The sequence below is a fragment of the Odocoileus virginianus genome, chromosome 16, assembly GCF_023699985.2.
Source record: "Odocoileus virginianus isolate 20LAN1187 ecotype Illinois chromosome 16, Ovbor_1.2, whole genome shotgun sequence".
NCBI classification, from domain to species: domain Eukaryota; kingdom Metazoa; phylum Chordata; class Mammalia; order Artiodactyla; family Cervidae; genus Odocoileus; species Odocoileus virginianus.
Window position 1 is genome coordinate 30,178,866 of NC_069689.1, and position 16,377 is coordinate 30,195,242.

General features: G+C 34.2%; 1 protein-coding gene across 4 annotated transcripts in view; it reads right to left on the bottom strand.

Annotated features, from left to right (window-relative positions):
• Nucleotides 1-16,377, bottom strand: part of LOC110122916 (signal recognition particle subunit SRP54) — a 66,879-nt gene that overhangs the window by 33,758 nt on the left and 16,744 nt on the right. For all 4 annotated transcript variants that reach the window (XM_070478035.1, XM_020870555.2, XM_020870556.2 and 1 more), the window contains 10 exons: nt 15,988-16,092; nt 15,289-15,355; nt 15,151-15,208; nt 10,461-10,611; nt 8,818-8,966; nt 8,436-8,536; nt 7,846-7,932; nt 5,101-5,174; nt 4,796-4,904; nt 249-419 (listed from right to left, as the gene is read on the bottom strand). In XM_070478035.1, the coding sequence (XP_070334136.1) occupies nt 249-419; nt 4,796-4,904; nt 5,101-5,174; nt 7,846-7,932; nt 8,436-8,536; nt 8,818-8,966; nt 10,461-10,611; nt 15,151-15,208; nt 15,289-15,355; nt 15,988-16,092 (1,072 nt within the window). The remainder of the gene's footprint in view (nt 1-248; nt 420-4,795; nt 4,905-5,100; nt 5,175-7,845; nt 7,933-8,435; nt 8,537-8,817; nt 8,967-10,460; nt 10,612-15,150; nt 15,209-15,288; nt 15,356-15,987; nt 16,093-16,377) is intronic.

The window sequence follows — 16,377 nt, forward strand, 5'->3', positions numbered from 1 at the left end:
TAATATATAACTTCACACACAGTCATTAAGTGTGATTTTTTAAAAAATATTAGTGTTTATTACCTTGAATCTGAAAACAGATAAATCACAGATCACATGATAAATCTTGGAAGTACTTGAATAAAACATGAAATTCAGCAGTATATTTTCTAATACTGGCAGTTCTTCCTGACTTTAATTTTTAGTTTCTCAACCTCTTTCTTTCCTTTCAGAGTGGCAAATAATGATGCACTTGTTATTCCTCTTACCTTTAAAAAGTCCTTTGATACCTCCCATCTTTTTTACCATCTGTGCAAATTTGGTATATTGTGTCAAAAGTTCTTGGACATCTCTTGTTGACACCCCTGATCCTCTTGCTACTCTTTGGATTCTTCCTGGTTGCTTACTGAAGACCTTGGCACCATCAGTACTGTCAAGTTCTGTAGGCAAGGGTCAATTACTTTCATGTACACACAACTATCATTCACTGTCAAAGCAATTACATCTCAATATCTCACATATAGAAAAACAAATATAATGGTCAAACCACCAACCAGATTTAACAAATGCTGTTATCATCTGCTGTGTCTGCCTCTGATATTTAAAAGCTAAACACGGAATATATTCAAAAGAGTATTTATAATATTCTTAAGCTATAAAAACAATAAAACAAATACACACATACTTACCCTACAGAAAAACATCTTTTCTTTGAAAAAACTTTTTGTCCATCCTTTCCATATTTCAAGTCCAAGTGCTCCTCAGAATATATACCAGAGGTATATTTCAAAAAGCAACAAAATTTGCTCACCTTAGCTCTAAATAACTATTATCCTTTAAATCATAAATTTAGGCAAATAAATAGAAGTAGGTAGGTTCTATCTATAATCAATAGAATAACTGTTATATTTCAAGTAATTACTACTAGTATTTCAATTCTTTCTGTAACATAAAGAATGAACGTAACATAAACACCTCCAATGTTTTGGTAACTCTTAGAATACAAGGTCCATTTCTCAAGGCGTTAGTTGCATACAACCTCAGGTACAAAATTGCTATTATGTCTGCATTCTCTCCACAATATCCCCTAATAAGTGATCACCTAACCTTGATCTTAACAACCACAGGCGAGATGACCCACTATCCAAATTAATTCAATCTATGCCATTCTATTATGCCTGTAATTATGGAAAATATTTTCCCATATTAATATGAAATACATCTGTCTGACACTTCTTCCTATTTTGCATAGATGTCTCCTTACCAGGCACAAGGAATAAGGCTTTCAAATTATTTCAGAGTCACCATGTGAATTTTCCTCTAGGTGACAAAATCTAACTCTTTTGACTGTTCCTCTTATAAGATGGTTTAGCAACCCATTTATCATGCTGATTTCCTGAATACATTCTAATTTGTCTGTGTCCACTAAGCATATTGTCCAGAAGTGAACGGAAATTCAGGGGAAGACTGATTACCAATGTAATACAAACAAAGATCAAATTATCTCACAATAAACTTACAGTCCATTAAAACCTCTAAATCCATTTCATAAATGCAGTTTTAAGCCACATCATTAGATAAAATATTTCAAAAATGTGTATCATATTCCTCCCAAGAGCTCAAATGGAGTGAGAGAATGAAGACAAGCTAATAACAGCACATCCTGGTAAGCAGTATGACTGAATTTAACAAAAAGCAGAAGGGACATAACTCATAGAAGAAAGGAAGTCAAGAAAGGCCCCATGCTGCTGGTTTCTCTTTAACTGTGTAGTCTTGAAGGACAAGTATGAGGTAAGTAAAGAAGGAAAGGAGCAAGGGACATTGTAGGAAGCAGAACATGGATTCCCGGAATAAATGAAAATCGTTTTGTGTAGAAGGAACCAAGCATGGATAAGAGCTGAGAAATTAAGAGGTTATAAAAATAAGAACAAGATTATAACAGAGCTTATGTGCTAGGCTATGGAAGTCGCACAGTTGTATCCGACTCTGTGCGACCCCATGACTATAGCCCGCCAGGCTCCTCTGTCCATGGAATTCTCCAGGCAACAATACTGGAGTAGGTAGCCATCTCCTTCTCCAGGGGAATCTTCCAGACCTAGGGATCGAACTCAGGTCTCCTGCACTGCAGGCAGATTCTTCACCATCTGAAACACCTAGGAAGCCCTATGCCAGGCTGAGGAGTTGGGAATTAATCATTAAGACAACAAACAGTCATTGAAAGATTCTCATCCCAGAATTGTTATATTTAGAAAGATTATTTTTATGGCAGTGAGGAAGACAGATTAAAAGAGGAGTGAAAAAAAGAGAATGGGATATGTCAGGAGGCTACTGTAGCAATCCAGGTAAGAAATGTATGAACTAATGCAGGGAACAAAGAGGAGAGAGAAAATACAAGAAATATTTAGGAAGTATAACTCACTGAGTCTAAGGTGATGTTAAGGTTTCTATATTCTACCTGAAGTGGAAAATATTGATATGAGTAGACTGGGATAAATTAAGTATGTATATATACTGTAATACCTAGAGTAACCACTAAGAAAAGTAAAATATACCAAAAAATATACAGATACAATAAAACAGAATAATAAATAATATTCAAACAATCCATAGGAAAGTTAGAAAAGAGAAAACAGAAGAACAAAAATCAGAGAGAAAAAACAGAACCAAAGATAAAATGGCAGAATTAAATCCTAATATATAAATACCAGTTAAAAGAGGTTATCATTATTATTTAAAAAAATTACCATGTTGTTGATATGAAATTCATTTCCAACATAAAATAGGTAGGTTAAAGGTAAAGAGATGGAAAAACAACTAATTAAAGAAAGCTGGAGTGGTTGCATGAATAGCAGATGAAGTGGACCAGGACAAAGGAGGGCACTACATACATAATGATAAAAAGTCAAGTCAATTCAATAAGAAGACGAAACAATCCTAATGTGTATGCACCCAACAAAAGAACTTCAAAATACATGAAGCAAAACTAACACAACTGAAAGGAGAAAAGTTAGGCATCTCAACACCTCTACATCCATAATCAATAAAACCACTAGACAGAAAATCAGCAAGGATGTAAATCTAAGTTGACACCAGTTTCTAGCTTGGATGACTGAGTAGATAGATGGAAGTGTCACTCACCAAAGGAGAACTACCACCTTTTGGAACTTATATTCCTCAGAAAACTCTCAAACACGTAATAGAGATACTTGTCCACCATTTAGTGAGTGTCTAGACAGGAAGTAATCCAGAGTACAGACTCTCAAGCCAGAAGCCCAGCCTCTCCATTCCCTAACTAGTGACTTTGGCAGATTAATCAACTTCCCTATATCCTGACCTGTAAAAGCTAGATTGGATTTTGACCCAGAATTGTTCCTTAAGAGTTGTTGCTGGTTAATGGATGTAAAGTGCTCATGACAGTGCCTAGGCAGAGTAAATACTCTAGGTGAGGCTGCAGTTATTAATTCTACACACAAAAATTTTTACAGTGTTGAAGATAAAGAGAAAGACACAACCTTATCTGGGTTACTATGAAGGCCAAGAGATCAAGAAAGGGGTAGAGACTATAAAAAATAATCAGGTAGGATATATAGAAGTGATATTATTCAACAAAAGGAACACAATAGTAAGAAATACTGGCTGAGAACAACAGAACCTTGTAGCATATATTCCTTTAGGCTCATTGAGGATGAGATGAGTGAAAGAGACTGCAGTTAACAAGAAAAGTAAGGGTAAAAGTGGAAATAAAAAAGTAACAGAAAATAAGAATAAAACATTAATGAACATCCAATGTTGTAAAGGTCAAGAAAAAGATTGAAGTCTCCACTGGAACCTTCAGTGGAAGGTTGTTGGAAATCTTTGTATAATCTGTTTCAGAGCAATGGTGGGTACAGAAGTCAGATTTCAGTAGTTTGAGGATACAAACCATTATTTTTAAAGAAACTTGACTGAAAAGAGACACAGTAAAAGTATGAGTGAGAAGTAAAGCCCATAAAATGTGAAATTGTGAAGTTAATGTTTATATGCTGATGGATGAAAAAAATCGGTAGGAAGGAGAGACTGGAGACACGGGAGAGGATTTTACTGATGGAGAAAAGTCCTTGAAAAAGTTTGAAGAATGGCTTGTGGCTGTCACAGCCTCATCAGTAAGTTAGCCAAAGACTGAAAAAATTCAATGCTAAACACATGTATTTCTTTGTAAACAGAGATCAGATGATAGAGTAGAAGACCTGGCATGCTTGCTGCATTGAATCAGAAAAGGTGCTAAAAAACTGGGAAAAAATGAAGTCATGAGTCTAGAAATACTCATGGGCTGAGGACCCAGAAGTATAGGAGAGAGGGATAATCTAGGATTACAGAGAGAGAGTAGTATACTTGAGAAGACTGAAACCTCGGAGAGCAAAGTAAGTTGGTAAATATTGCTTAAACTGTCCCTCTCTTACAGATTTCCAATTCCTGTGAGCATATTAGAGGTCTGAGAAGACATGCAATAAATAAATGTACCAGTTTTTTTTTTAAAAACCCAGATTATCTGACTACAGGACTCTCCTTTCAAGTTATTTATCAACACTCTGAAGAACTGGTGTTCTCACCACAGAATTCATTTGGAGAAGCACTGTACTTAGACATTTCTCTCAAAGATGAAGTCAAACCAATAATCACACCTTTTGAGCAAGAGCTTTCAAGCAGCTACAAATCTCCCAAATAATAATTGCTCATTCTAAATTTTTTCCCATCTTGTCCACAAGAACACAGTGAAATTCTCAACTTGCTAATATTGAGAACACGGTCCTCCAAGTCAAGAAACCTGCCATCTTACCTTGATCATTCATACTATCCATTATTGTCATTAATTTCTTTAGCCTTGCCATTGACTCTTGTTCATTTCCTTTGCTCATGAAATCTGTTCCAAAACCAGGGATCATCCCCTAAAACATATATTTAAACATAAAAATCAGTAATAGCTTGAGATTAATTGTTCACATTTAACTAATGGCTTTAATATTAAATTTTAAAAGTAACTATTTTTACCCAAATATTAAAATAATTAAATCAAGTGTATCCATTCTTAGAAATTGTAACAAAAACAACAGAGGTTAGAAAAAACTTTTTAGGATAACTAACCAAGATCTGACTGAAGGGGCCCATTTTCATGATATTTTGAAATTGCTCATACATGTCTCGCAACGTAAACTGACCTGAAATACAATATAAATGATGCAAATATATTAGAGAGTGAACATTTCTATTCAATAAAACTAATATTTTCTTTAATCATGGGCTCATCTTGAAGCACACTTATAAACTATCCAATCAATAAATATTCACTGAGAAGTTGCATAAGATTACAGGATGAATGCTGTGGAGACAGATCCTACCCTAGAGAAGCTCACATTTTATCAGAGAAAATGGACATAAACATACACAGGAAATGTGAAAACAAACGTAACAATCTATACATATTAGGATAACTGAAATTAAAAAATCTGACAACACCAAAGTTAGAGGATACAGAACAAGCAGAACTCTCATATATTGCTGATGAAAATGTAAAAATGGCAAACTGCTTTAGATTATTTAGAGTTTCTTAAACAGCTAAACTGTCAATAAACTGGAAAATAGGTTGACTCTGGATGAAATACTTACTATAAAAGATCAGGATACAGGTAAGTAAAACTGCTTAGATAAATATCAAAAATATTATGTTGAGTCAGGGAAACCAGGTGGGGGGAAAAATATATATATATATATATATATATACTCTAGGATTCCTATATGAAGCTTTACTGGGAAGGGGAATAAGCAAACTTCCTAGAGTAATGGAAATGTTCTGTTTCCCAAGGAGCATTTGTCAAAATTAATGGAATGATATCCTTAGAATCTGAGCATTTCATTATTATGCAAATTAACTCGTTAAAGACTTTTCTATTTTTGTGCTACGATATAAAAAAGAATGTATTTGGTTTTAGGCATTCTGAATTTGAAGTAGCAGTAAAATACATCAAAAGAAATGTTATAATAGGCAGCTAGAAATATAGAATTAAACAGTGGTAGAGCAGGTTAAGGCTGAAATACATATTTGGCCATTATACAGAAATGACAATGGAAGCTAAGATGATATAGGAAGCCCACTGTCATGGAACCCAAGTGTAGAGTTTGAAAATATAAAAGGCGGATAACAATGTTCAAATTTTGGGAGCCCAGAGAAAAGAGAAAGGTCACTACATTTGGAAGTAAGGAGGCCCCTGAAGCAAGGGCACAGACCTAAACAGAGACCTAGGAGTTAGAAAGCAGGCTGTCTGGGAATATATTAGAAACCAATCTTCAACTTCAAGCAATGAAGACAGACATCAAAATAACTGTGATGAATAATACAATAATTACAGGGTCCAGTGGAAACACATAGCAGGGGTTCTAAGTCTAGGGATAAGGTAGAATGTTCCTGAAGCATATTTAAGTAGAGACTTGAAGTATGAGTGAGTCAGTTTGGCTGGGGGTAAAGGAGGACAGAAATAGGAAGATAGGATAACTGACAGGCAGAGGGACAGCAAGGTAAAAGAGACTGTAGCATACATTTCAGAAAATGACAGAAATTCAGCATGACTGGCACATGGAATGCTAAGAACAACGGTGTCAAAACACGACTCAGAAGATGTGGATTAGATGGTGGAGTCATTCAAAAACACTCCAAGGGCAATGGGAAGACACTGAAAGATTTTAAGAAAGGCATTAGTACTAGGATCAAATTTGCCTTTCTGAAAGATCATTTTGGCTGGACTATAAAAAAACAGGTCCAAGGAAAAGAATCCCAAAAATTGCAAAAACCTGTTAAAAGCCTTAGAATAAACAATCTAGATAAGAGATTAATTTAAATAGTTGCTGGGAAGTAGGGGATGGAATGGAGATAATTAGGAGGTAGAATCACTAGAACTAATAATTAATGGGAAAAGGACTGGGCAGAATGAGGAAGACATGAGTGGATGACAACACCCTTTGGAAACAAGACAAATAATGTTAACTTTCATAGATGGCAACACAGGTGGGAGGTTGAGATGGGAAGATAAGGACAAATTGAAGTCAGTATCTAGGGAACATCCAAGCAAGTAAACATACAGATACGAGTCTGAAGCTCCAGGCAAAGATGATGACCTAGAAATGATCACTAGAAAACACCAACATCTAAGATGGAAAGACATAGGTACCTGACAAGATGAGTGAGAAGGAGCAGAGGCAGGATAGTGTGTGGTCATGGAAATTAAGAGTCATGTCATTTTGAGAAAAACAGAAATGATCAATAATAGTATATGTTAAATGTTCCTGGTGTGCTAGACATTTTATATATATATATATATCAGCTCATCTTCACAAGTCTACGGAGAAGATACTTAGTATTGTCTACTTTTTACACATAAGGAAACTGAGGTTATTTTTAAAAGTTCTATGTTGGGTTAAAAAACTTAAGCTCTTAATCATACTTTCATAGGAATTATCTTCAATGTGAATAAAATGTGTATTTAATCTCTTTTAAATTTCTTTTTATGTTTTATTATATAAATATAAAACTTATAAGTAAACAAACAAATCAGAAGAGAGTATTTTAGCTTACTTTTAACCTGTTTTACTCCAAGGAACCCAATGAAAACTTCAATAGTAATCTTAAGGCAATTTGATTATAAGAAAGAAAACACTCAATTCTACAGCTGCTTAGATGACTGAGATTTAAAATGATCTTCATATAAATCATCTAAAAAATAAACACTGGAAGAACTGACTTTAATGGACTTATCACTTCAAAAAAATTATAGTAGCTCTATCAAAAGAAAACAAGGGAAGCCATCTGAGACCAAATGCTTTTTGTTACTCATATACCATGTTTCAATTTCTCTATAAGTGCTTCATTGTCATCCAACTTCAGCTCGTTGACTTTATCTATCAGTCCTTCAATGTCACCCATACCTATAAAGAGCCAAAAAAGTAAAATTAGCAACTAACAGTATATTTGTTATATTGCTACATTATGCAAAATGCATGCACATATAGTAATAAACCTGTGAGATAGGCAGCTCAGGTATTTCTACAACACTTTACAGGTGAGAAATTGAAGCTAGAGAGGTTAAGTAACAAAGCAGTGACTGCAGTCCAGGGTTTAATTCCAAATTCCATGCTCTCAAACACGAAAGTTTTGCTGCCATTATCACTGCTATTACTACAACCACATACTTCTGTACTGTGCTCTAAAACTTTCCCAAGGAACTTTCCATCCAGTAGCTCTTTTTTACCACTCTAAACATGGGAAGCAGGTTACCATCATCCCTATTTTGTAGGTGAAGAAGATAAATCATAGAAGGAAATTATTTTCCTGAACTAGTCAGTGAGAGGGCAGAATTAAAATTTTAATCTGTCCTAAAAAGCCACACTATTTCTTGGATATTTGTCTATATCCCCACCATTGTACACACCAAGAAGTTTGCTGATGAAAGGTTGTGTTTTGAAAGGTTCAAAGTCATCTATATGTTCCCCTGTACCAATGAAAATAATTGGACTTTTTGTGGCAGCAACTCTGCAAAGAAAAAGAAAACACAAAATAACCTCAAAAAGGAAAACAAATTTCTAGATTTCAAAGCTTATTAGACAAAGGTACATACCTCAAGCTTTTCACTAGCTAAAATAGAACTATAGATATATCAGAGGGACTCCAAAATTCTGTTTCTATTTATACTTCCTTCATAAACTATATTAGGTCCACTACTGGAACAGATTTTTAATGATTAATAAAGTCACAAACACACACACACAGTATGTAAGTCCAGGACACGGGACAACAGTATTAATGGTACTTACGCACTGAGAGCGCCACCTCCTTTTGCATGGCCATCAAGTTTTGTCACTATTACTGAGGCTACATCTACTTTATCTTTAAAAGCCTTAGCCTGGGCTTCACAAGCCTGTCCAATGGAGGCATCCATCACATAAACAATGTTATCTGGTTGCTAGAAAATTTAAATAGAAAAGATATGTATTTTAACTGACCTTAAGTAAATTTCATCAATAGAAGCTATAAAAAATATTTATTACAATTATTCAATCAATAAATATTTACTGTAGAAGCAGTATGTATTAGGCACCATTTAGGTCCTCAAATGGAGATGAGTAAGAAAATCCTTGTCTTTATGGGGCCTACACTGAAGTCATTGGAAACAGATAAAAAATAGGCAAATAAACATTTCGTCTAGTCAAGGCTATGGTTTTTCCAGTAGTCATGTATGGATGTGAGAGGTGAACTATAAAGAAAGCTGAGAGCCAAAGAATTGATGTTTTTGAACAGTGATGTTGGAGAAGATTCTGGAGAGTCCCTGGACTGCAAGAAGATCCAACTAGTCCATCCTAAAGGAAATCAGTCCTGAATATTCATTGGAAGGACTGATGCTGAAGCTGAAACTCCAATACTTTGGCCACCTGATGCAAAGAGATGACTCGTTAGAAAAGACCCTGATGTTGGGAAAGACTGAAGGCAGGAGGAGAAGGGGACGACAGAGGATAAGATGGTTGGATGCCATCACTGACTCAGTGGACATGAATTTGAGTAAACTCTGGTGATAGACAGGGAGGCCTGGCGTGCTGCAGTTCATGGGGTCGCGAAGAGTTGGACATGACTGAGCGACTGAACTAAGCTGAACTGAAACATTTAGAATGTGCAATTAAAATGGGATAGAGAAAATCAGTTATGAGGTGTGGAAGACTTCTTTCTGCAGGGTGGTCAGAGAAGGCCTGTCTGGAGGTAAAATTTGAGTTGAGATCTGAATAAAGAGGAAAAAGTTAAGCAATAATCTCGAGCAATCACACTCTAGGCAAATGGAACAACTGTAAATGAGAAGAAGTAAAAGCAGAAGAGCATGGGCTGAAACCATAATGGATAAAAACAGAGGTGAGGCTATTTCCCTTAGATCTGCTCCACTGAATCAAAATAATGGCACGGCTAAAAACCAACTTATTAGCACTAACCATTAACTGCCAGCACGTCAGTGGCAAATATGGCCTCATAGTATGTGCTACAGATTACCTATAAACCATTTCTTATCCCCAAGTTATTTCCATCACTATTTTAAAGTGACACTAAATGATGATTAATATTTTTAAATGCTTCATTTTGAAAATCTTTCAAAATTCACCTAAAGCAAATGTTTCTAATTTAAACAAGTTACAGAAAGGAAATTCAATAGTTTCTAAAGGTTATTCTCAATTTGTTAGTTTTTCTTATACATACTAATAAGATGATTAAGCAGTAGAATTTCCAATACTCATGAAAATTTCATATCAATGTAGAGAAGATTGAGAAGATTAAGTCCTTATCATATAGATAAAGGAGCCCAAAATAGAAATAAATTACTTGGAAACTTACAAGCAAAAAATAATTTATATGGTTCACAAACTCAGTTAGGTTTTAACTAAAGTCCTTATAATGTTGTTACATTAAAGCTACTTACTATAGCATTAGCAACTTGAAGCATTTCTTCAAACAAAGAGTCTTCTTGTTTATGACGGCCACTTGTATCAACAATAATAATTTCAAAGTTTTCATTTTTGAATTTCTCCACTCCTTCAGAGGCAATGATAACAGGATCCATTTCTGTATAGCTATTTAACATGGAAAAAATGATTTAACAACCACAACAGCAAAACATTCAAATACTAGTAATTTGGAAATTGCAAGTATATCTTTAATCTATTCTGAAAAAGTCATATTGATCACAATTTCAATTAAGTACAAAATCCAGTAAGTATTAAATATGACAAGCCATTTAAAGAGCAGCAGAAGCAGTATCCAGCCTCCCAATTATGAAAGCCCATATGATTCTGCTTTATATCTTTTCCAAATGAGTTGTGTATCCCTCAATTTTTTTTACATTTTAATAACTGAACTTGTATTATATAGTGTTTCATAATGTTTTCCACTTAGTCTTTTGAAAGCATTTTTAAATGAAGTATAGTTGATGTACACTATACATTATAGCTATACAATACAATGAGTCACAATTTTTTTTCAGCTGAAATTGTTGCAAATGGCAAACTTTCATTCCTTTTTATATCTGAGTAGTACTGCATTGTATGTAGGGGGTGTGTGTGTGTGTGTGTGTGTGTGTGTATCTCAATCTTCTTCATCCGTTTATCTGTGTGTGTGTGTGTGTGTGTGTGTGTGTGTGTGTGTGTGTGTCTCAATCTTCTTCATCCATTTATCTGTTAATGGCCACTTAAGTTGCTTCCATATCTTGGCAATTATAAATAATGCTACTATGAAGACTGGAGTGAATGTAGCTTTTCAAATTAGTGTTTTTTTTCCCTCCCAAATATATACCCAGGAGTGGAACTGTTGGGTGATATGGTAGTTCTATTTTCAGTTTTTTGAGAAACTGCCATACTGTTTTCCACAGCTGTGGTGCCAAGTCACATTCCCAGAGGGTACAAGGATTCCCTTTTCTCCATATCCTCGTCAACATTTGTTATTTGTGTTCTTTTTGATGATAGTTATCCTTCTGTAGCACTTTATAAAACCATTAAATATTCTTGTAACACGTGACTTTTAAGTTATATAGCATTCCACCAGATGGCTATGCTATCATTTATTAAATAAATACCCTACTGTTGGCCATTTAAGGTTTTCTAACTTCCTGGTGTTAAAAATATAGCCAATATAAATACTATATAATGTTGTTTCTTCTAAACTATGATACACTCCTACAAGCTGAATTTGGATCAAATGGTTTGATCATTGAGGCTTTTGGTTTTTAAAAGTCTTCACAAAACTTTAATTTCATTGCTATTATATTTTCATAATCCTCAAAACTCTATTCAACTTGAAAATCAAAAAATAAGATTTTATTTTAGTTTACATTCTTTTGATTAGTGGCAACTTTTAATACAGATCAATGTTGTCAAATGAAAGGATATATAATGTTAAAAGTTTTCCCCTAAATTAACAACACAAATCAAGCAGAAATACACTTAATAAAAATATATGTGAAATTTAAAAGAAGAAAATTAATATATTTAAGGACAAAATTTTTAACAAAAAAGACCTAGCAAGTTTCTACATGGAACTATACAAATATGATGTCAGTTCTCCCCTAAATTAATTGGCTTCAATATAGTTTTAATCATAATCTTAGGGAGATTTTTCTTTCTGGAACTTGACTAAAGAAACCAACACAACATTATAAAGCAATTTTCCTCCAAATAAAAAAAACCTAAAATTTACTCAGGAAAATAAGCAAGTGAAAGAGGCAAGAAATGCTGAAAAAGAAGACAGAAATTAGCATTACCAGCTATTTTAAAATATGAGAAAGATACAATTAAAATAAAACATAAATATATAAAGAAATAGGGTCAAAGATGTTCATAAAGAGATTACTTACATACATGCATACAATGGAATACAGTGATGTCATAAAAAGAATTCTCTTTAACAGCATATTGTCCAGAATTATTAAGATCCCATTATTATAATATTTTAATGAAATATAACCTATATATGGAAAAGTTTCACAAAGTTTAAACTCAGTGAATTTTCATAAAGCAAAACACCCAGACCAAGGAAAACAAAATAATTAGTATTTTACTCCCTCCCAAGAATAATCACTCCCTTATCTTGTCATAAGATCCCATTTTTAATCAAGTCTATAGTAGTATATTTACATAAAATGCACTATTTTAAGTATTCATTTTAATGAGCTTTGGCAAATTTATACAACCCATATAACTACTACTAAAGCAATCAAGGTTCAAAGCATGAAAAGATTCTATTTCAACTTAAAATTATCTATCTCTTGTATATTTGTTTATATAGCACATTTGAAAAAAGCACAGATGGACTTGCTAAAAGCCGGTATTTGGGAAGTGAAAGTGTTGGTACTTTCACTTCTTTAAAATTGTTTTATTAAAATAGTGTTTCTTTTTAAAAAAGACAGAACAAATGGTACCAAAAAAAACATATCTACTGTCCCCCCAATAAATGCTAACATGTAGATTTAACATTAGAGATCATTTCAAATCCTTCCTTCCCCCGTCCGATCCACTTCATCTCTCCCAGAAGAAACAATGATTTCTAATATTTTACTCCATATACATAAGCAAAGGAGAGATTATTTAATAAACAGTACTGAGGAACTGGTTAAAAATTAAGGCTCTGGCTTTGGCTAATAGTTCAAGTAAGTAGCCTAAGCATTACTTGCTCAGTCATGTCTGACTCTTTGCAACCCACAGACTGTAGCCAACCAAGCTCCTCTGTCTATGGTATTCTCCAGGTAAGAATACTGGAGTGGGTTGCTATTTCCTTTTCCAGGGCATCTTTCCGACCCAAGAATCGAACCCAGGTCTCCTGCACTGCAGGAAGATTCTCTACCATCTGAGCCACCTATCAGCTCACACCTATCACTGTGCAAATATGAACTCTAAATATGTAACCGTTTATTATCCTTTGATTTTTAAATCTATGTTAGAAAAAGTTCTTATCCTAAAAATTAAATTCCTAACATTATTCTTAAATCTATTTGCTAGAAATTATCATAAAAAAATAGAGGGAATTCCCTGGTGGTTCAGTGGTTAGGACTCTGTGCTTTTGCTGCCATGGGCCTGGGTTCAATCTCTGGTTGGGGAACTAAGATCCTGAAATCAGCATGTTGCAACCAAAAAAAAAAAAAAAAAAAACTAATAAAAGAATTTAAATAAAGAGCATACCATAGCCAAAGTTCACTAGTTTCTTTGGCCAAAAAGTAGCAAATAATGATTCATAAAATGATATCATTCATTTAATTACTTCAAATTTTAGCTTAAGCTTTCTATATTAATAACAATCTTCTTATATTAATATATGAGTAACATTAAGAAAAATGTTATTCTCTCAAATAAATCTTTCTAAACTCAATCTTGACACAATTCTTTTAATTAGTCATTTTAACATATACAAATCACCTAACTGAACAGCAATGTAGCAAATGAAGGTCAGCAATGATCAGACTCTGAGATAAACACAGATTCTAAACCATTTTAGGATGATCGAACACAAACTTTTAAAAAATGGTGTACTAAACAGCCACTATGGAGAACAGTGTGGAGATTCCTTAAAAACTGGAAAAGAACTGCCACATGACCCAGCAATCCCACTCCTGGGCATACACACTGAGGAAACCAGATGTGAAAGAGACACGTGTACCCCTATGTTCATCGCAGCACTGTTTATAATAGCCAGGACATGGAAGCAACCTAGATGCCCATCAGCAGATGAATGGATAAGAAAGCAATGGTACACATACACAATGGAATATTACTCAGCCATTAAAAAGAATACATTTGAATCAGTTCTAATGAGATGGATGAAACTGGAGCCCATTATACAGAGTGAAATAAGCCAGAAAGATAAACACCAATACAGCATACTAACGCATATATATGGAATTTTAAAAGATGGTAATGATAACCCTATATGCAGGACAGAAAAAGAGACACAGATGTACAGAAGAGACTTTTGGACTCTCTGGGAGAAGGCGAGAGTAGGATGATCTGAGAGAACAGCACTGAAACATGTATATTATCAAGTATGAAACAGATCGCCAGCCCAGGTTGGATGCATGAGACAAGTGCTCGGGGCTGGTGCACTGGGAAGACCCAGAGGGATGGGATGGGGAGGGAGGCGGGAGGGGGGAGGGGGGATCGGGATGGGGAATACATGTAAATCCATGGCTGATTCATGTCAATGTATGGCAAAACCACTACAATATTGTAAAGTAATTAGCCTCCAACTAATAAAAATAAACGAAGAAAAAATGGTGTACTAAAGAAACAGACAATGTAGAATTCACCAGGATATGTTGAATCGAGAAATGCTTCAGAAAGGTCTTAAAAGAAACAACTGGAATAGAAGCAGGAGGCTGGAAAGCATGCAAGGCAGGGTAAGTACAGGAAGAATTATAAGCTAAACAATACCTGCTCTGATTGATCAGTTTGAATCAGAAAAATCATGTTATAATAATAAAAGGTAACAATGTATTAAGTATACCCCTACTTTATTCCAAAAATGATTCAAGCTTATAGGTACATATTAAAATGTGGCCAGATAGCATAAAGTAAAAAGTCAGATAGATAAGGTAAGACATGAACATAAGAATAAAAACCGGAACCCACCTTCCATAAAATGGAATTCTTGCTTTGGTTGCATTCTGTTTTAGTTGGTCAAAAGCCCCTATGAAATAAAAAGTTAATGAGTCCTTAAACTTGAAAATAAAAATTTCAGGAAATAATTTTCAAATTTCAGCACAATACCTGCTCTGAATGTGTCTGCACATATCAAACAGGTCTTCCAACCTTTCCTCTGATAATAATATGCTAACTGGGAAAGGAAGATTTTAAAAATCAATAAATACAACACATGTAATTGTTTCTGTTTACACTTATTATTTACTTAAGGAGTAAAATAAAACAGTTCATATTCTCCTAAAAAGTATTATTATTACATTCTGAATACCGAAGATTTCCTGAAGAGTTTAAACTCTAAGTGCCAAACAGTCACATTCAAAGGATATGAAATGATCGAGCAACAAATAACTATGGTAAAAAATGTTATTAATGTTAATTAAAAACAAACAATAACATAACCCTCTAAGAAATAATCCTGTTTTTTTTTTTTTTCTTTCTGAACTATACATAGTTGAGGCTTCTGAAGCAAAATCTGGTAACAAAGCTGAGGTACCCAATTATGAAGGAAAGGGTGGTATAATGAATTTAAAATTAGCAAAATGATATGTAAAATGAAGATCCATACATATTATACTGGGTGAGACATTGTGAAAAGGGAATCCTGAGCCACAGGATATAAGGTAAACTTCCCACCTTTACTTCTCCAAAAATCATATCCTCATCTCCTTAAAGAATAGGAACAGTCTTCTTGGTAAAAGCACTTGATTTCCTCAAACATATCTTCTCCATGACTTTGTTTTTTTTTTTTAATTAAGTATAATTTACCTTTGAACATGTAGTTGTTTTACCACTCCCTTGCAATCCAACAAACATGATCACATTCTGTTTTCCTTTAGTGGGTGTCCATGCTTTAACTCCAGGGTCTACAAGCTACATACCAAAAACAAAGATAAAATCAGGTTAGCACATGGTTACATTCAAAACCTCTCTCCCCACAACTTTCAAATTGTAAAAATGATTTACAGACATTTCAATGTTAAGAGGCAACCATAAGCCTCCTATTCTAACGCAACTCTATTTCCCTCTGTAGTATATACACATAGTGAAATTTAAGAATTTAAAATAGGGCATTGTGAAATTATAAGCAAGCCTATACTCCCAAACCAATTCAGAGGTAAGGATCTCAAAACATTTTTTAGAAAAAGTTGAAAGTGT